Here is a 21,491-nt window from a genome sequence, read left to right on the forward strand (position 1 = left end):
CTCATAAAATAGTAATATTTATTAACACCTCTGATTTCTGTCAAACAAATTCTTTTCTCTTTCAGTCTAAAAATGATCTTAATCTGTATTTCAAATACTTTGTCTGATGAAGCTTGCAATTTTAGCAGGTACTTAAGCATTGATAGCAATGTTTAATGTGCTGTCTAAATTCTGAGTGTATACAAGATTAGTTGTCATTATTTTGAACCTTCTGTTGAAAAATGTGAGAAATAGCAAAGAATTCTGTTCCTGCTGTAATTCTTTCTGAAATGAATTTCACTTATATCTACCTTTATTCCAAGTAAAAACGATACTTTACAGTTCTGTGATTGGTAATGCAAAGTAGTGGAAATTTAAATGAAAGCAGTTTTTATTTCTTCACGCTTGGAGGCTGGTAAAAATCAGAGCCAAACGTGATACCTATTCTCATTCTCAGCCTTAAGGCTACAAGTGAGCAGGCATGATACAGCTCTCTAGAAAGTGTTCTGTTTTTTTTCTTCATGTCCTGATAACATGTCTTAGTATAGCTGCTTAGTACGGTATAACTGAGCCTACAGCTCTTACCAAAATAATTTTGGTTTAAATTTTCACCTGTTTTCAAAGTGTATTTATAAGGAGGTAGCTGATGGATTGATTATGAAGCATAGTTTGACATAATTCTGATGGTCCAGTTTTACAGAAACTGTTATGTACCTTTGTTTAAATTATTTTAGTTACTTCATGCCAGCTAAGATTGCAAAATAGACACTTCAACTGTAAAGCACTAAAGCAAGTTCCGGAGTCAGTGCCACAAGATAAAGCATGGAACCACCTCCTACTCTCTTGCATAATTATGTTTGCAATATAAGCATATAAGCATTTCCTTTTATGTTGATATTTGGAAGGTATCAAAGAGGTGGTAGAAGCCCCATCCCTGGAAACATTCAAGAAGTTAACCTTTTTTATTGTCTTCATTATTTTAGCCATGTCCTTCGGGGGCCCGTGATTTTCGAGAAAAGCAATGTGCAGATTTTGACAGTATGCCTTTCCGGGGAAAGTATTATAACTGGAAACCCTACACTGGAGGTAATGCTTAGCTTTGCAAAAATGTTATCAAATGCAAAGTCTTCAAAATTATATAAATGTTATATGGACAATAATGTTTGCAAATTGAATGTTTTGGTTAAAGTATAATGAAATAAGTTTGCTAAGCTTGTATTTTTGTCAATTTCTGAAAATGTTGCAGAAAAGTTATCTGTATTCCGGTAGTTTTGTTTTAATGTGAAGGGGAGTGAGCATCATTGTAGGGACTCCATTTTAAGAATATGTAGCCTTTCTCCACCTGCAGCTGCAGTAGAATTAGAGATTCCATAGGTGTCTGTGGTTTGAGCCTACCCAGCTGGCTCCAAAAGCCCCACGCAGCTGCTCGCTCACCCCTACCCTGTCCCCTGAGGGATGGAGAAGAGAAAATGCAACCAAAAAGGCTTGAGGGTCGAGACAAAGGACAGGGAGGGCTCAGTCACCAGTTATGGCCATGGGCAAAAGACAGACTCGACTTGGGGATAACAACACACATTTAATACAAACAACCACCACCATCAAGGAGAATGAGAGATACAACCAGGTCTGAAATACAACCCACCTCCCCCCAACCCACACCCCTCCGGTGTTCCCGCGCTCAGCTCTGCTCCCTCTTCCCCCCCAGCAGCGCAGGGGCAGGGAATGGGGGTCACAGCCCGGCCGGCACAAGGTGCCCCCGCGGCTCCTTCCCCCTCAGGCAGAGGGGCCCTCGCAGCCCTCCCCGGCCCCACCGCGGGGTCCCTCTCCCGGCAGACAGCCCTCCACCCACCGCCCCAACGGGCGTCCTTCCCGCGGGGCCGCAGCTCCCCAGAACCCCCCGGGGCGGGTCCCTCCCGGGGCTGCCGCCCTCCCACCGACGGGCGGCTCCAGCGCGGGCTGCCTCGGAGCCGCGGCTGCTCCGGGCCCGGGCCCTGCCCCTCCGGCCCGGGGCCCTCCGCGGGCTGCAGGGCGACCTCTGGGCCACCGCGGGGCTCCAGGGGCTGCAGGGGCTCAGCCGCCACCCTCCCGCTATGGGCCGCAGGGGAACCTCTGCTCCGGCACAGCTCCCCCTCTCCTGCCTCGCTGACCCGGGGGTCCGCAGGGCTGGCTCTCTCCCGTCCCCCTTCTCCCTCCAGCTCACCAACACAAACAGGCAAAAAAAAAGAGACGAAACCAAGCCCTTCTATAACTCTAAATAATTATTCTCAGAGTTGCCATTGGTCTCGCCATCCCCAGAGGCAGGTCCGAAATTGGAGCCAGGGGAGCTTCTCAAAGCCTCTTACAGGAGCCACCTCTGTGCCTCCATCCCCCGCTGCCAAAACCCCACCAGACTCCAAACCACTATGATAGGTGATCTCTTAAGTGCCTTTCATGCTACAGTGATGAGGTCAGTATAAAAAAATCTCACAGTAAGTTTTCCTTTCTTAAGGTCAGAATGTTAGGAAAAGGAGAAAGAAGTAAAAGCATTAATAAGAGTCTTTAAAGACTACTTCAGTAATTGAACTATAAATAATTGCACTATGCAATAAAAGGGTATTTTGCAGCAGGGAAGAGAGTTGTAATTGCTTTTTGAGGTGGTTTAATCAAATTCAGTTATGTTTCTGTTATTGTTCAAGTTTCATAGGTTGCCGTTGCCCTTTTATTGTTTTGGTTTTTTGTGTTGTAAATCCTGAGTGAATAAGTTCATGTTCCCCCTGGTGTTCTTGTCTTTTATTGACTTGAATGGTTTCACTCTTAGTCTTTTAGCTTAAAAGTCTAAAAAAGATCATTGTGATCACATGGGCTGTAATTTGATAAGACTAAATTCCTGATTGAAATAGTCTGATCTTGCTTTTGAAGTTTTACCCTGATATACTTCTAGCACTACATTTTGTTTTTGTTGTTGTTTTTCAAATGGTGAGGTGGTATCCTTATTGTTTTAAATTGTTCCATAATTGTTAGGAGCCAGCCAACCTTGTCATGTCTTACTATGCAAAATATTCTTTTTGCAAGAGTCAAGTAGACAAATCTATAAAGTTAAATGAAGTGTATATATTATATGTGCCAGGTATGAGATTATAAATTTCAAATCTGTTTATGTGTATTTGTTAACTTCTCAGGATTTCTGTGGGGTTTTTTATTTGTTTTTGTTGTCCAGGTGGGGTTAAACCATGTGCATTGAACTGCTTGGCTGAAGGTTATAATTTTTACACTGAACGTGCTCCTGCAGTGATAGATGGGACTCAGTGCAATGCTGATTCATTGGATATCTGTATCAATGGAGAATGCAAGGTTACAAATGTTTTATAAAGTACTTATGGATTACTTTGTTGTGTCTGCTATCTCCTACATTTCATTACAGTACTTGTTTGTTACTTACGTGAAACAGGAGTGTTGACAGGTCAAGTTGTTAATGAAGGAGTAAGATTGAGACAAAAAGATAAAAAAAGGTATTGCATAAATTAAATAATTTGAATTTCAGTAGCTTCTCACAGACATTCTTAAATCCTTCATTTTGTCTTCCTTTTTCTTGCTTTACAATTTCTGTTGAATAACTGGAAAGGGCAACAGGAGATGAACAGATTCCTTGCACTGTTCCAAGGCCTGTTCCATCATTCCAATTAGAACACCACTCGCAGAAAAACAGTAAAAGTGAACACATTAGTCTGTTACTCTCTAACTAGTTCACCCTGTTGCAAACAATTCTGCTGTTAATGTAATTGAAACAGAAGATTGTCACTATTGCCCTGTGGTTCTAGGAAAAAGTATATAATGAAGTATTTGCCTTTTACTAAAAATCTAATTATTTTGTAAGATTTTTATACTATCGCATTACATGAATTTGAGTAAATTGGGGGTCTGTGCCGTATTTTTGGTTATATACATCTCACTGCTTCTTCAGTTTAGCAAAGTGTTTAATTATGTACTTAAATCTAGACATCTGAACAGTGCTGGTAACTCTCAAAGTTATTTGATTTCGCTGAAACCGCTAATGTAACTAAAGCTTAACCTGATGCTTAAGGTCTTTGCTAAATTGAGGGCTGAAGATGTGTGTTTGTTGAATAACATGGTGAGATCAAAAGCATTTGCCATGTAGTAATAAACAAAAAATAAGGCACAAGAAATAACCTGTGGAATTCTGGTGTACTTTATACGTGATGAGATTTCAGTAGGTCTGAGAAATCTTTTAAAACTAATAATTAGACTAAATCTCGATTTCAGAATGCTATGTAATGTAAAGTTGGGCCTCTGTCTTCTTAGTGAATCAGAAAGTTGAAATGTAAGTGATTAGAATAGTACTGTTCTGTCCATTATTTAAAGTATTTTAACTTCTCTTGAGTTATTTATAAGATGGTAGATAATATTACCAGACAATAAACAAAGTAAGGTGGCTGTATCCTTTTTTGTAAGTCCTGGGAAAAATTTGCAAGCTGCAATGTTAATTCTGTTTACATCCTTATTGTTCAGTTTCTTTTTTTTCCAAAAAAACCCTGTGATCCACCATTAGCTTTGTAGTAAGGTTGAATCAATAAATTACAGGGAGTTAATCATTGTTCACTGTACATAGATTTCTCAAGTAGTTAATCAGAAATGTCATGTACGTTTTATGATCATTATACTCACCTCTTTTTTCCAAAGGCTTTGAATCCTATCTAATACAGCATGCAATTCAGCCTTTCACTGTTTCCTTCTGCATTCATTCTTACAGTGAAGTCATTTACACTTTACCTTCAAACTTAGGAAAATAATTGCAAGTTTTGCCTGGAGGATGTGAAAATATGGTCTATGAAGCTGTAAATGCCTTTGGGAACAGAAGTACTGTTTATACTGCATAAATATTTAAGCAACATACACCAAATGTTTACCTTGACAAAGCAATATAGACGGAACACAGTTAGCTGTTTTAATAATAAATGAAAACATCACTAATCATTTATTGAGAACTGTAATAATTACATTGTTAGTAAAACGCTGTGAGATCCCTTCCTGAAAGTCACAGTAGAAATACAAAGTACTTATTAGTGAAGATTCAGTAACAACCCAAAATGTGGATTGTTTGCCTTTTTTTGTTTTCTTTCTCTGGTAAGTAAAAACCCACTTCTGGTAAAAGCCATCAAAAACAGGGTAGATAAAAAAAAAGAACTGAGTATCTCAAACTTGAGAGAATGACTTAAAAAACCCTATAAATATAGCAGTGCAAGACCATCATCCTGTTAAAATATTTGTTCTTATCTGTTCTCAGCATGTAGGTTGTGATAATATTTTGGGGTCTGATGCTAAGGAAGATAGATGCCGTGTTTGTGGAGGAGATGGGAGTACATGTGAAGCCATTGAAGGATTTTTCAATGATTCATTGCCCAGAGGAGGTATGCACATACATGTCCATTCTATTGCACAATGCATTTAGATGATTCTTTAGCAAATAACAGTGCTGCATTGATTTCCAGCATGGCATTGCTGCCGGTTATTCAGTTTGACTCCTTTTGCTTCACTGTTTCCTTTTTCTGTGTTAGTTTGGATTTATGTCAAATACAATATATTTCAGTACTGAATACTTGCTTCTCATGGTCCTTAATGCACTTAAAAGTGCGGCGGTGTTGTTATTATTTCCTTATGGTGGTATAGTAAGAATAATGTTGTATATGATTGTAGTATGAATGGCAGAATCTGGTATTTAGACATACATGAAATTTAGAATAGATAGAATCCAGAAATGTCTCTTAAGTTCATCTTATTAAGAACCAGGAAATGTGTATGGACAATTAGTTTAAAGCTTAGCTCAAGAAAGACAGTATTACTGTTGCAATTGGGCTCCTGAATACAGCAAAAGGATTGATGCACTGGAGTGACTTCAGTTCCATGAGGGACTGCTAAGATCATTGGGGTCTGGAACACTTGCCCTTCTGTGAAGAGAGGCTGAGAGAATGGGCTTATTTAGCCTGGAGAGGAGGAGGTTTGTGGGGTCCTTGTATCAGCCTCCCAATACCTCTGAGGAGGTTACAGAGAAGAAAGAGCCATGTTCTTCACAGTGGTGGCTATGTGGTGGGAGAAGATACAATGGCTATAAATAGAAACAAGACAGGTGCTGACCAAATGGAAGGAAAATTTTTTTCTGTGGGAGGACAGACCAGTGGTGAATCAGGCTGCCCAGAAAGGTTGTACAGATTCCATCTTTGGAGTTTTTCACAACCCAGCAGGATAAAGTGCCAAGTAACTTGATCTGATCTCCTAGCTGACCCTGCTCGTAGCAGGAAGTTGAACTAAATGACTGTCTGAGGTACTCTCCAATCTCAATTATCCTATGATCCTAAGGTCATTTTAGACATTAATTACTTGTGATACACTGTTGAAAAAACTTTATTAGCACTTACAGAAAGGAATTCCTGGCTACATGTCAATTTCTTGCTATCACTTTCGAATTTTTGTATGAAATTTAAAGAGTTTTGCTTTATATCACATGAAAGAAAGTGTTCAAGTACATTTGAATCCTGTATATCATACTAATTTTTAGTAGTAAATAATCTGTTAATGGTTAGTTTCATGACTAATCGTGATTAATGTAAACAACGACAAATAAAATTTACCTTTGTCTTATAGGCTATATGGAAGTGATTCAAATTCCAAGAGGTTCTGTGCACATTGAAGTAAGGGAAGTGGCAATATCAAAGAACTACATTGGTAAGAGCATGGTTTAAATAGCAGACTGTTATTAAGACAATTTATGTTGTGTTTCGAAGGTACCTTCTCTGGTTTGGCCAAACCATACACAGTAGAAGCAGCAGAGGGAATTGCTAGATCAGACAGAAGCAGCAATTGTTTGGGATATATTGTCGTGAATGGAGCTGGTGAAATAACATCATGTGATTCCTCCTTGTCCACTCAGTGCAAAATCACGTGAACTTCACTGTAGTTACAGTGTCAGACTTGAGCTGAAGTGGATGAGGAACACTCAAATGATCTACTGTCCCACTCTGAGGTAGTACCTTCCATCTGGAAAGTCTCTGATCTTGAGAGATTATACTGTTTTAAACCACAGTTTTATTCTCGGAATGATTCATCAACAGCCATAGTGACTTAAATGCTAACAATACTTTCTCCTTATCTTAAAGCAATTTAATATATTAATTCCACAGTGTTGCTGTGTTGTAAGAATTAGATGCCATCCCTGTTTAATAGATAAGGAAAATGATGTGCAGAAAAACAAGGTGCTTAATTGAGATCATTCAGGAAGCCTGTTGCACAGAAGCACAGAATTCAATTAAAATTCCCAGATTATTATTCGTTTCTTTAAAGACTGTGTAAATTTGTGTTCTGGTTTTTTAATACCAGTATGTACAAATCTGGCTTTGTCAACCTCAAGACAATGCGTGTTTCTGAAAGTCTCTGTACGCTGATTTGCATAGAAGTTCAGTAGTGCAAGAACGCCTGTTTCTTAGTCAAAAATAGGTTAGAAGGCTGATTAGTTGTACAGCAAACTAATGGATTTACACAACCAAAAGCTATTACCTGTTTAGGCCGAACAGCAGCTGACAAGGCTACTTTCATCGGTCTGTACTCGATGTAGTTGGTATGCCTAACACTAACATATTGGAAAGGGTTATGATGCCTGTAAATGTGAGCTAGAAGGGCAATTATCCTCCTAGGTACATTAATTCCTAATTTATTGTATTGATAGTAATGGTCCCTTTTACTGTTAGATGCCTCTTTTCTTTCTGCCTGCCCCCACCCTTCTGTAATTCAGCAGATAATCAGTCTTCCTTCATTCTGCAGTAATAATAACACCACTAGTCCAGCAGTAGAGTGCTTGTTATTCTTTCAGCATCGTACTCCTCAAGGCCCTTCCCCCATGTCAAAATACACTGCGGGTAAGGTTGCTCATATATCCTACACTGACATTTCAAACAGAGGTGGTGGAAGAGGCAGGCACACAGGGCGTCCTATCATGGTCATTTTTTGATAAGAACTATTCCATGGGCAGCTGAAAACCAGAACAAAGAAGATAACCAGAACAAAGATGATAACTCTTGGCTACTACAATTATGTTTGTTATTCCTCTATTTTATAAGCAGAGGAAAGTGATCTGGAAAAGCATTTAAATTGGCACCATCTGTATAAAATGAATGAAAAATGTAAATTTTTTTGCTTAAATAAAATATAACAGACAACTTCATTGGTATTTAATCTGGCCACAGATCTAAAAATGTAAAGTGGTACATAAACACTTTTTTTATGTGCCTGTGACAATTTCAAGGATTTTACTGTGTTCAGGTTCTCTCCTCACTACTTTGCTTCATGCCATAGAAGCCCTGACTACACAAATGGGGGATTCCTCTCCTTCACTAGTTTCTTCTGTTTCCAACTTTCAAAGGTGCTATTATATCCTAATGAGAGATAATCTTACTAAGTCACAGGGGCCTTTACATTTTGTGATGGGATGTTCTGTTCTGTGAGTGTGAGCTGGGTCACTATTTTAGGATCACCAGTTTCTGGAGAAAGGAAGGCTTCTAATTTGTCTGCTCCCTTAAAAGAACTCTACAAGCACAATGGTAGTTAAAAATGCCTTAATTATGTTAAAATACATACCTCAATGGTATTGTTTATGGATATATCTGTAGTGGCAGAAAGTGCAACTTCACAGCGCTTTCTCTGTCTTTATGGAGTTCCCTCTGTTGTTCCAGGACAGTTGTTTGTGTGGCTAAACCATGAACCGGATTAGAGAACTTATTCAGCTGAAAATAACCATTTACACATGTCACTATATTTTATTTTATGTGCACTGCTGCCAAATATGTGACCAGAGTCTAAGAAATCAGTTTCTCCGTTTGGAAGTGTACAAAAAAAAAAAGAAAAAAAAAAGAACAACCATTTTTCCTCTGTAGCTGTCACACTGGCTTCGAAGTTTCTCTTTGTTGATTTCAGTTAGCAGGCTTTCAAACTTAATTTGCAAGAAACATCCCATGGTTCCTTAAACTATGATCCAGTTCTTTTGCAAGTCATGTCCTCAAACTTAGGCTGCAGTTAGCTCAATCAGCACCTGTCCTCCCTCCTGCTGTCTCTGTCTAATCATTTCTACACTGATATTGTTCTAGTGTTGTGACAGCAAAAGCACATTTCTGCAGCTGCATAAATAAATCAGTATTTTAAAATGTTATGTCCAACAACAAAAACAAAATCAACAACAAAATTGCCTGTTTTCTAGAGCTGCTGAAAAAATGTGTGTTTAGTAATGCTGTTATCTTCCCTTAAATGGCTTGATCCAAGGTGACATCTTCCCTTATATTCCCCTTATGCAACAGGGTATTGTGTGCTAATTTTCTGTGAGCTTCCTGCATTCTTAAGTTCTCATAAATTATTTGCTTAGGACATTAACTTATTCCCTTCTGTCTCATATGCTAATATCATTATTCCACTGCATCATCATTGTAATGTAATTAGATTATTGGAATGCTCTTCACAACTGTGTGGCCTTCACCTATGTGTAACAACAGACATTAGGTAAATCTATTTACAGGATGCAGATACATTTTTCTTTTGCAGGTGAAAAATGAACTGCTTTGCTTCTGAATATACGTTAGTTTAAGTGTATACAGCATATGAACAATTGACAGCATATAATTTCAGAATTAGTCATAATGTAAACATGTATGAGAATGTTCTTTTGTGCTTATTTATCTGTCTCGTTGTTCATATGTCTCAAATAATATAAATAAAAAATTCACTTCATTATTTGCTCTTAGTAGATACTAGACATACTGACAAGAAAATGTTTGGGATTGAGTGGCGCAATAGGAGAGACTTTAATATGTCTTGGTACCTTTGGGAGACTCTGTGACCTTCTTTTAATTAAGCTATATTTTGTAAAAACAGGATGGGTAGAAATTTTGGCTATGTGGAAGTAGGACCACTGATAAAACAAAATACTGACGTTCAGCTGTAATGTATTTATTTCATATACCCACGTAAAGTAGATAAATAGTGAAGTACTGTTCCTTTTTTTTTGGTGCAGTACTGCTTGCAATTTGTCTTGTTCTCCTATACTCACTTTTTTACCATCTTCTTGTACTAGAAAACCTATATAGACAATAAGGAATCGGAATTACTTTGAGAATTACAGATAAGTGAATGTATCACAGCTAGTTTCGTCATTCAAAGCACATGAGTGTTTCCAAAATAAATCCAGACAATTCAATGGAGTAAGATTTATGCTATGGAAAGACGTTTCTTTTCAGACCTTATGGTGCTGGTAGAAATGCTTACTAATCCCTGCTGAATATGACTGTCACCAACAGAATATTACTGCCTCTCTAACTGTCTCCTGCTCATATGAATGCCCTTTGATCTGTTTTAGAAAATTTGAGCATCATTGAGATATTTTCCCTAACTGGTTAAGGTAAACCATCTGTCCACAAAGATGTAGTTGGGAATAAAACTTAATTGTAAATTGTCTTATTGCTTATGATTGTGATGTGAGTTTGTTCCCTGTCTGGTAAAGTCAGTTATTTCTCTCAACAAAAAATGACATGGCTGTTTGATCATGCACTTCCAACCATCATTTTGCCTTTAAGAACATGTTTTATTTAAAGTAAATCTGAATGCTGAATAACTTGGTAATCTTCACCTGAAGTCAAGGAGTCAATATCTAATTAACAGAATATTCATTTTAAGATACAAAGTTAGTTTCGTATTTAGAAGCTTAATCTAATATCATTGATAAAATACAAATACAAATTCCTGAATAATATGTGCTTATCCAACCTAATTGGTTGGTTAGGTAAGAAAAGTATGTCCTTATCTACAGTACTTTTATGGTTTAAGGATGTAAATTAGGAATAATAAAATATTTTATCTGATTAAGTAGCTAGTATTTGGGTTTGTAGTAGAAACATCTTTAAGAAGGGAAAAAAAGAACAAACAGTGGACAAAGGTAACAAAGCAAGAGTTGATTGGCACTATATGTCAGACTCAGTGTTCCTTCTCTTTTTTTCCTCTGCACATTATCTGAGATATCTATCCCATGCCCCAACTTCTTAATCTAAAAATTAGATTGATAATTGATTATACATTTGAGACCTATGTATATCTTATGTAGAACAGCATACATTGCATATGGGCTGGGTTTTAAGGTTGAAGATGTATTGCAAGTTGCATGAGGCCTTCTGTTTGTTCCACATAGCGTCTACATATTGAAGTCTGCAAAGTATACCTGCACATTGAAGGTGATTGCAGAGGCAATATTGTCAAACAGCATGAGGGACGTTTTAACCAGGGCTAAAGAAAAGGCTTTATATTGCTTGAAAAAATAGTGATATTGACCTCAAGCTCACATACTTGTAACAGATTAGTAGATAATTTGCAATGGCTTCTCCATTATAAATGCTGCTTCCAATTTTTAGGTGGCTTGTATCTTTTTTTTAAGCTTTAAAATCTGAAGAGGATTACTACTATATTAATGGTGCCTGGACTATTGACTGGCCAAGAAAGTTTGATGTTGCTGGAACAGCTTTCCATTACAAGAGGCCAACAGATGAACCAGAGTCTTTGGAAGCACTAGGCCCTACTTCAGAAAATCTCATAGTCATGGTAAAGTTATAATTAATCTGTTTCTGAAATTTGAAATACGTATTTATGTTCTGAGAAAAGACAAGTCCATGAATGAAATCAGAATAGGTTGTGTTTTCAAACAGTATACAGCTTGCCTAGCTGGGGCTTTGCATTTGTGTTTTAACACAGCTTTCTTACCTTTCAAAACTGACCGGCAAACATTGTGATGGAACAGGGATAAAGCCAGACGAGCCCCAGGAAATCTCACAGAAAATGCCCCATCTCTGTTAAATGTGATTCAGAATAATGGCAGCCAAAATTGTAAGTGGGGCATATCTCTGCATACTGCTGCTACGTGGAAGTGTTGAGAGTATAGCATGAGAGTTCCTGACAGTTCTGTAGATGTCAGTGGTTTTAAGCCTGGCCTGAGTGTGAAGTATACTCTTACCACGATTTCACCCATGTTGAAGTATGTTGCTGTGACATACATTGCTTTGAACAGATTGTACAAAATAGGAGAATGTAACAGAAGATGTGACCAGGATTCTGATACCCTGTCCCTGACAGCAGGCAATAGTGAGCCTACTGTTGCGCTACTATGTTGAGGAGGAGTATAAAATAGCAAACAACTGTTTGTGATATTTGCCCAATGTATTCTGTCAGCTGCCAGATGTGCAGTTCAGGGATTGCTTGAGCCAGATGGGATATTTTTGTGTATTGAATGATTGTTGCCTGGGTATTCACATTTTAGGCAGCATTTTCGAACACCTGAATCCTGTTTTTTTCTTCTGTAGGTGTGAATAAGCTAGAGAGCCCATAGAGAAAGGGTAATACAATTATTATAGTGCCTTTTCTCATTCAGTCAGTGCCACTGACTTTCTTACTGAAAGTTCGCTGCTCTTTTATCCAGTGGACATAGGCAAGTATGCCTCTGCAAAATATCATAGAAGGTAGAGGGGGAAGGATGAGACGTAGCTCCAAGAAGTAGCTCAGTTTGCTGCATCTAACATGATACATATTATTAGCAACAGATCAGAGAGTCAAAGGCTAGTAGTGTTGGACAGGTGGTATGTAGAAGTGCTGTTCAACAGTGAGGGCAGACAAAAACTCATGGTGATTGTTGCACTTCCATCTGTATCACCTGCAGTGATATGGCTGCAGTGAGAGTTTTGATATTCCTTAAAGGAATCACAGGATTCCACTATGGTAATGCTATTAGCTATTGCATTAGGGGAAAACAATGTCCTCAGCAACAGTCTGTTGCTGTTACTCTTACTACTGTTATTGTGGTCGCTAAAAGTGCAAACAAGCTCAGAGCTACGTTCATAACTGCTTCAGTGAGGACTACTGCATGTTTGCACAGTAATGTCCTTAACCAACTTTGACATCACATGTTATTCAGCTGTCAAGTTAATTTCTGTTGACACATTAATTTTATGAAAAGTGGCTTTTTAGAACAATTATGTCAAGGATAAAGAACTGACAGAAGTTATAAAGCTGTGTTAAGGGGGCAAAAAAGACAAAGCTCACCTTAGACAAGAATACTTTTCTTTTGTATATTTTTTTAAAGTTACTCCAGATTCTTTTGGGAATACCTAAAATACTATGGCTTCCTTTATTACTTTTTTCACTTCCACAGGACGTAACACATACATAGATTAAATGTCACTGTAGTTGCCCTCCGCTTGCCTATTTTAATGGTATAACCAGTTGTTTTCAACTACAGATTCTGCTACAGGAACAAAATTTGGGTATAAGGTATAAATTCAATGTTCCCATCTCTCGCACTGGCAGTGGAGACAATGAAGTTGGCTTTGCATGGAATCATCTGCCTTGGTCAGAATGTTCTGCCACTTGCGCTGGAGGTAAGACACCAGGCAGTCAAGCTACATACAGGGTAAACTGAATTGCAAGATGTGCTTTACTACATAATTATCTAGGTAACTAATTTAAAGGATTTCTTTCAGACATGCATCAAACCTTAATTTAGTGAAACAACATTTATTTTATCACAATGGATTTTGTTGTTTTCATGTACATTTAATATGTTCAGATGTTTTTGTTAAATACAGTGTATCTTGGCACAGTGTGTCTCGCTCTGCTGGTGCTTTTTCTGAGATTCTGTTGAAGCTGATATGTTTGCTTTTCACAGGAGCTTTCTTGATAAAGAACATCAGAAGTTTTAAGTAAGGAGATTAAAAACCAGAAGGCAAATAAGGCAACTGTAAATAAAGGGTTGTGTCTTTGTGTGTTTGTAGGTATGTTTCACATGATCCTAGTCAGCCCTCCTATTCTCCAGCCACCAAAGTTTAGGATGCATAATGGCAGCTCCTCTGTAGCAGATGATAACAACTGGATTATACGTCCCAGCCCATAGCAGTATCCGAGAATTGTTGTCCTTTGGCAGTGGTGGGGGATTTGTAGGTTGTCCCATGTGATTCGTCATGGGTGCCTTTTGCCCACAATTTACTATATTCCTAATCCTCCCTCTAGTGGCCACCAATGCAATTCTTTACCTCTGGCTGGGAGAGCAGGACAGTTGGCTTCCTTCAAAGCCAACACCATTGCTGCTGCAAGGACTGGTGAGTAGAAGTGCTGCGTGAACAGTATCTTTCTTCTCTCTGGAGACTGAATGCATCACCTCCGCAACATACCTCTATTTCAGAAGATATGGGAGAGCGCTTTAAATCCACCTCAGAATTTCAGTTTTGTACTGCACTATGCACTGCCCATAGCAAGAGGAAGACACCATATTTTTTTAAAGAACCTTTGGACTAAATATTTGTCCTTTTTTTTTTCTTCTGGCTACTGGAGGTATTCACGTTTACAACCATAGTGACTCATCTTTCTGCTGGAACCTGCTGTGGCTGTTACTAGGTGTTTGCTGTTTAAATACAGCTGTTTGCTTAGCTGTATATAATATACAAAGGACGGCACAAATTCTGTTCTGTGCCATTGACTGCCAACTTTCTCCAATACTTTTGTTGTTCATCTGTAGAATTCCTGGGTGACAGATTGCTTTTTTAGCTACTGTTTTAGTAATGGTGAGTCTGGTAGGAAAAGGAAGATCTTAAAGAAGAGCTATCAAGAGGGGAAGTGCCTAGCTCGTAGCAAAAGACAATTCCAAGTATCAGAACCCTACAAGTACTGCCAAATCCTATTTTTATGATGGCAATGAGTTAATGATTTTTTTGAAATCATGGGAACAGTCCCATTGATTTAGGTAGAGACAAGATTTTAGCCACGTATCTTTTGTTGTGCAGATTATTGTCGTTTCGCAGATTCAACAATATCTGGTGGAAAAATATTTGGCTCTGAAGGAGCAGGCACTTGTCTAGATGAAAACATTTTGACTTAATTAACTTTTGAGCGGAGATTTGTGGATCCCTGAAAACTGCATACTTTTATTCATTTGAAACTTTTTCTGAGGGGGAAAGATTTTCTTTGGTAGCTTAGGGTGGCTAAACCAGGCACTTTTCTCTCCTTTCAGCTTAGTATGAGGTTATACTATGGTCACTTATTTTCACTGAGCTCTGTGCTCATTGTAGCTGTAATTCATGTTAAAAACTGTGTCTGCTTTCTCCATATGGGTACCTGCTATTCCCCCCAGTTTATGAAACACCTTTCACCATATGCCAAAAGAAGACACAGTTCTAAAAAGGAGCTGAGTCAGGGAAAAAGAAAAGGGAGACAAACATTGTTGAGGCAGAGCCTGTAACTGGAAAATTTGGCTAATATAAATATGAAGGGATAGAAAACTTAGAAATGAAACCGCTGCATGGCTTTGTTTATTTCTGTAGGATTAATTATAAAGTCCATTATTGAAGTTCTATGTACTTGAAGTCTGTCTTTAAAAAAAATGTTTTACTCTACATCAAAGGATAACAAAATATTAAACAATTGAAGAATTTCTCACTGAAAGTAAAAAAGTGATAATCAGCATGTGTGAGGAATATTAGTAGGGAAAATAATTTTTATTTATGAGGTTAAAAAATTATGTAGTGACTTTGGAACAGACTGTGAACAAATTAAAGGCACCAACATTTTCCTGTCTCTTACTGTAATTTGTCTAGCTCACCTGTAGTGCGTAGACTGATCAAGGTTTGATCGTGTGATATTCCATCTTGATTTAGGTCTAGGAAAGCCAGCTATACTTTTGTATCAAAGCATAGGCTTTATATCAAAGCTGTAGGCAAGTCCAAATTCTAATCAACACATTTAACTTGTCTATCTCTGAACATAGCTGTATTTTAATGTTACGTCTTTTTCTCTGGGTGTATGCAACATTTAAAAAGCTGGTATAAAAGACCATAAAATTTGAAAGTGTTTGGAGGCCAGGAAATGATGAATTAGGGATGACTCGGAAATCTTAAGTTGTTTTCTGTAGTTGTGGCCGTTCTGTGAAACAGGGACTGGTTGAGCAGGACCATTCTCTGAGGCTGTGTCACAGGCTAGCTCATGTCCACTCCACACTACTTAACTCTAGTTCTCTCTAAATCAGACTAACTGTATCTGCATTACATAACATTTGACCAAGTCTGTGAGTCTTAAAACATAGTTATTACTTGATGTATGTTTTTTAATTCAAAGAATCTAAAAAATAAAAAGTGAGAACTGCATTACAGCCTACCAAAATGATGTTTCTGTATTGTGAACTTGAGGATGTGTGTTGAATGTCATGAAGTAGAGCACAAAGGCTGGAGCAGCGTTTTGGCAGTGCAAAGTTTAAATAGTTTTGGAGTATTGTATATTGTAGAAGTGTCCAATCTTTGTGCAGTCTCTTCTTTGTAGTATTTTGAGAACAATCCACTGCATTCAGCTGTTCCTAGAGCTGCTTGTAGGCCTTGTCTTGGAGAAGGATAACTAGAGCAGTCAAGAGCCAAGGAGCAAGCTGAGAGCAAGCTAGGAGCAATCTTTAATTAGATGGTATCATGCTGTGTTTTTCATTGGACTTCTATATTATGTTCATCTCTGCTGTGCTGATGAGTCACATCTGAACAGTAAAAGCGCTTCAATTTTTCAAACAGGATCTCTGTTCTATGGCCTGTCTCAGCTTTGCAGACTAGAAGAGCATTGTAAATTGAATGCTAGGAAGGAAGAGGAGGGTTTCCTGCTTGTGACAGCTCAATGCTCTGGATTCCATTCCTGCCTCTTTTGTGTGGTTCTCATGTGATACTGAGCAATTCAAAGCATAAATTGCAGTCTTACTTGCTAATTATCAGTTCATCACTATATGGGTACCTGTCTGGAATGTCTGACCTCTGAAGCATGCAGTGAATTTCATCATTGAAGATATGGTTCAGGGGTGTGCTTGGTAGAGTAGGATTGGTGGTTGGACTTGATGATCTCGAAGGTCTTTTCCAACTTGAATGATTCTGTGATTGCGTGAAGTGTGTGTAAAGGAAAGTATTCTCAAAACTCAGCCAGGCACCTGAAATCAGTGGACTGTTTCCACAGTAGACGTTATACCTCCTCTCACGCTGTAGTCTTTATAGAACCGTGTAGCAGATAAAGTTTGTGAAACAGTTAGATGTTTAGATTTCCTCTAAAAAGCAGGACAAAGTTAGTTCTTCTTTCATGAGAGAGTGTAAACTGTGTATTCAGTAGCGTCATTCATGCTAAAGGAGAAGAGAACAAAAAATTCTGTAATTTCTCTGGCAGTGAGCATCATGTTCTGTCCAGGGAACCAAGCAGAAATCAAGTCTCCAAATCTGAGGGGTTTTTTGATATTTTCTTAAGTTTTTCTAAAAATAGGTTCTTCAGATTTACCAGGTAGTTAAAAAGGCTTGCCTGGTAACAGATTTCTTTTCCTGGATTCATGTACTCATATGTAGGATGAGCATATAATTTCATTTATTTATAATATCTCTTAGTATCTGTTCTTAGGCTTGGAAATCCAGAATTTCAGCTTTTCTCTTTGTACACTAGAACCAGTATTTTCTATGTTGAAAAACTTCTGAGTAGTCTCTGAGTTAATTCATAGTATCTGAGTTAATTCTTCCTCTCTGGGAACATTATGTAAAACTGAGCTACATGTATTGTCCGTATTAATTCCATTTTTTCCTGCAAGTTCAAGATAACTGTTCTGCTCTGAGTCAAGAGTTTTCAGAAGGAAGGTTTGTTACTATCTCATACAGATCTTTATAGTTGGTGGCAGCCTTGGCCAAGACTACAGGAAAAGAATGCCAGAGAATACCAGAATGTACAGTGCAAATTTATCTATACAGAGAAGAGTGGGAGAATTCATAATAGATGTATGGACGGATGAACAGTTCTTTGGAATTCAGAAAAAATTGATGACAATGGAACATTTTCTTCAAGAACCTGATTGCTTTATTATTTGATGAGAAAGTCTGAGAAAGGCAAAACTGGAATACATAGAAATAGGAAATAAAACAATAAATTGAGAGCTGGAGAGAGAAGAAGAAAGTGCTAAAGTAGGAAAGGGTGATATATATCACTTACAGATTACAGAATTGTAATTTATTTGTTCTCATGACTGTCTTTCCTTATATGTTACCTTGTAGCTTCTTGTAGCTTTCCAAGAGCAAGTGTTTGACTTTGTCCAGATCCTTAAGTATTCTTAATAAGGAAGTGAACTGCTGCTGGTATTGTTTAAAAAAATCCAAGAGGCAAAAAAAAAAAAAAAAAAAATCTTTCTCTGTGTTTTTACTTTTGTATAATTTAAAAATAAACTTCAATAAATGCGTACCCCCTTTTTTTAATTTTTTCCATGCTTAATAAATTCTAGCAGTAAATATCAACATATGACAGCATTTATTCTCTGGAATTTACCAGGTATCTTAAGCAATGGGGTTTATTTCATTGATTCTATTAGAGTTCATGAGTTAAATGTCTTAGATATTCATGGTTTTTTACGAAACAGTCAGTCAGTATGCTATTATAAGTAAATTGATTACAGTCCAGTTTTCTCTGCTGCTTATCACTCTTGTACAGTGGTGCCTACTATGTTTTTCTTTCATGCCCTCAGATGAATTATGAGACTGTCTTTAGACAAATAAAAAATACTTGTCCTCATCAAGGAAAATGTAAGTTTGGCTCTGTGATGAACATCTTGTGATCTGATGAGTGAGCTCAGAAAGTATGTCTGGGTTAACCAGCATGCAGTAGTTTTAGTGATGCATGATTCAGTATGTATTGGTACTGGCATCTTTATAATTAGCTGTTGCAATCTCAAACCACAGTTTTTGGGATTGCTTTTAAAAATAGATACAGCATTTACATGCCTGCAATTTTAATTTAAGAATAAAATGTGCTCCATGTGATTTAAAATTTGTCTGCTGAAGGTCATGCAGACTATTTGTGAATTGAAATCTGCAAAACATCCCAGTTCTCTGGAGTTATAGTCACTAAACAACTGGAGTTTTGTTTTCTGTTAGAATTGCATTGACCAGTCATGAGGACATTTTATGTCTTTTATTATAAACTATAAATCTGTAGATTTGAAAGCAGAGTGTTTCTGTCTGTTTGTAATTATTCTCCCAAGAGTTTAAATGAACTTGTCTAGCTGTGCTTTTTAGATTATTTTAAGAGAGACAGTATACTCAGTGAAGAGTTGATAATTTTCAAAGATTTTTTCAAGGCCCAGAGGGCTTAACCAAGTTGTAGCTGTTGTATGGGTAAAAACTGCACTTCTAGCTTTTTCCATTTCTTTTCCTTGTCTTAAAGTTAGAATCTGAAAATTTACTTTAGATAACACTGTAATTAGACAGCAATGATGTGAAGTTTATATACTGTGTGGCAAGATGCTGCAGAACATTTTAAAACTGGATTAATGTATCTCCTGTCATGGATTAAAGATTCTTCACTGTGTGAGTGAATAGTGGTGAATACTGTCTTGCAGGTGATATGCCACCTGACCAGCATTCAATAAATAACATGTCTGACTTAAATTTTTTTGAAAACTGTGCGCAATGATATTTTATGTTCATAGGGCTTCAGAATACTTTCTTATTACATAGCTCCTCAGAAGTTAATTTACTGAGGCTGACAATTTTTAGCCAAAGCCTGGAAGGATGCCGGTAGGAAATTCAGTGAAACATAATGTTAATACCTGTGCTATCCCATAAATATGCTTGCAAGAACAGTATCATCATCAAAATGCTTAATTCTAAAGTGTGTATAAATTATTATTTTTAAGCAATTATATTTAAGGGAAATATTATTGTGAAGGCAACATTCAGCCTATTTTATTAGCCAGCAAGAGAATTAAGGCAGCTTGTGATAGAAAGGATAAATGGTTATTCATCAGTCGGAGCTGAACATAAATTCTATGTCAACTAGCAGTGCCGCATTACTAGCATTGCTGTTTGGCTAGACCTTATAAATACTATGTCTCATCATGGTCAAGTTTGAGTAGAAAATTGCAAAAGAAAGACTCCTACTCAGGTTGTTAGAGGTGGTTTTAGTTATCCTCATCTGTTGGCAGTGTTTGCGTAGGTTATAGAATTTAAAGTGAATCATCTTGTCACAGCTTCTCAGATATTTAGATCTTCCACTTACTTGGCAAGAACCAAAGGAAGAGATTATAAAGGAAAGCCTAGTCTGGTAAACATTTTTCTCTCTTTCATGCTGCAGTTGATACGTCTTTTCACTACTAAAATAGTACTAAAGGGGTGGAGAACTTAAGAAAATTATCTCTTACTCTCTGTGTGTGTATATATGCATACACATATTAAAAATATGTAAGAACAACATTGAACTACTAACTGATTTGAGATTTTGAAGAAAATTTTTAGACTAAGGAAATGTAGTAGATTAATTGATCTAGACTTCCTTGAGGGTTTTGTTGTCACCTACACCTAAAAAAGAATTGGAAAAGATTAGTAGACAAAAGAGGCATGCTTAAAATGTGCATTACTGGGCCAAAAGGCAGTGAGCCTAGTGGGCTTCTTAAAGACCTTTCACCTGACTCATGAAACTTCTGTTTTTCTTGTTCTGATGGCAGCATAAAAAGTAGAAACCTCTGATGAAATTTGCTGACAGTGCAGCACAAGGAGCCATATGGGGAAGACTGGGATATGTTGTAATCGTAAAGGCAGATTTGATATTAGGATGTATGTGTCTAAAAGATTAGTGACACTGAATAAGGCACTATTAAAATCCCTCTGGAGTACTGGTCACAGTTTGTATTGTGCCTGTAATAAACTCACGTGTCAGCAGATGCACAGAAGGGTTATGAAGTTCACCAAAGGAATGGTCTATGTAACAACGCAGAGACTGCAGGAGTTGAGTTGGTTAACACAGTAAAGTTACCTAAACTGAAAGAGCATTTTGACTTAAAAAAGTTAAATTGGCAATTAATGCCATTGTTAACTAGAATGGAAATTGGAATGCTTATAGTATTCACAGGTGTGAAGTTCAGAGAAGAAAAATGTACCTGGGCTTGAAGTGGAGTTTTATCAGTTTATGAAGGGGGTTACATAGAGTGATTCCCAGCAGTAGAAGGATGTTGCTTCTAGATGTATGTTCCAAGTCACTGTGTTCCAAGGTTATTTAATTCCCTTGAGTGCAAGATCTCACTGAATTTCAGCTTTGTATCATTTCATGTAATTGAAATATTGGGTGCTGAGAATGCTAAGTGGAACATTGTTATAAGAAACTCTAAAGTCTTTGATATCTGATGGATGAGTATCTGAAAGAGAATGTATGTTAACAAAATCAACCAACACCTGTGAAAGCATGTGCTTCAGGGCCTTGAGGGTCCCCCATGCTAATGATTTGAGTTGTTTCTCAATTCCAACTGGACCTAACTATCTAGCAGATTGATTTTGTTTCCAACATGTAAAGCACATAAATTGAAAATTAGCAAAAAAATGGAGGTTGAGTACTGTTCAAAAAATGGTATTTTCTTTTTAGCTTGTTCATGTAGATTTGTATCTCTAGGATATACTTGGAAAACAGTCTACCAG

General features: G+C 37.5%; 1 protein-coding gene across 2 annotated transcripts in view; it reads left to right on the plus strand.

Annotated features, from left to right (window-relative positions):
* Positions 1–21,491, plus strand: part of ADAMTS6 (ADAM metallopeptidase with thrombospondin type 1 motif 6) — a 153,473-nt gene that overhangs the window by 110,992 nt on the left and 20,990 nt on the right. For both annotated transcript variants that reach the window (XM_086479195.1, XM_086479196.1), the window contains exons 14-19: positions 963–1,065; positions 3,176–3,309; positions 5,261–5,384; positions 6,616–6,696; positions 11,435–11,598; positions 13,286–13,424. In XM_086479195.1, the coding sequence (XP_086335321.1) occupies positions 963–1,065; positions 3,176–3,309; positions 5,261–5,384; positions 6,616–6,696; positions 11,435–11,598; positions 13,286–13,424 (745 nt within the window). The remainder of the gene's footprint in view (positions 1–962; positions 1,066–3,175; positions 3,310–5,260; positions 5,385–6,615; positions 6,697–11,434; positions 11,599–13,285; positions 13,425–21,491) is intronic.

The sequence above is a fragment of the Leptosomus discolor genome, chromosome Z (assembly GCF_034619465.1).
Source record: "Leptosomus discolor isolate bLepDis1 chromosome Z, bLepDis1.hap2, whole genome shotgun sequence".
Classification (NCBI taxonomy): domain Eukaryota; kingdom Metazoa; phylum Chordata; class Aves; order Leptosomiformes; family Leptosomidae; genus Leptosomus; species Leptosomus discolor.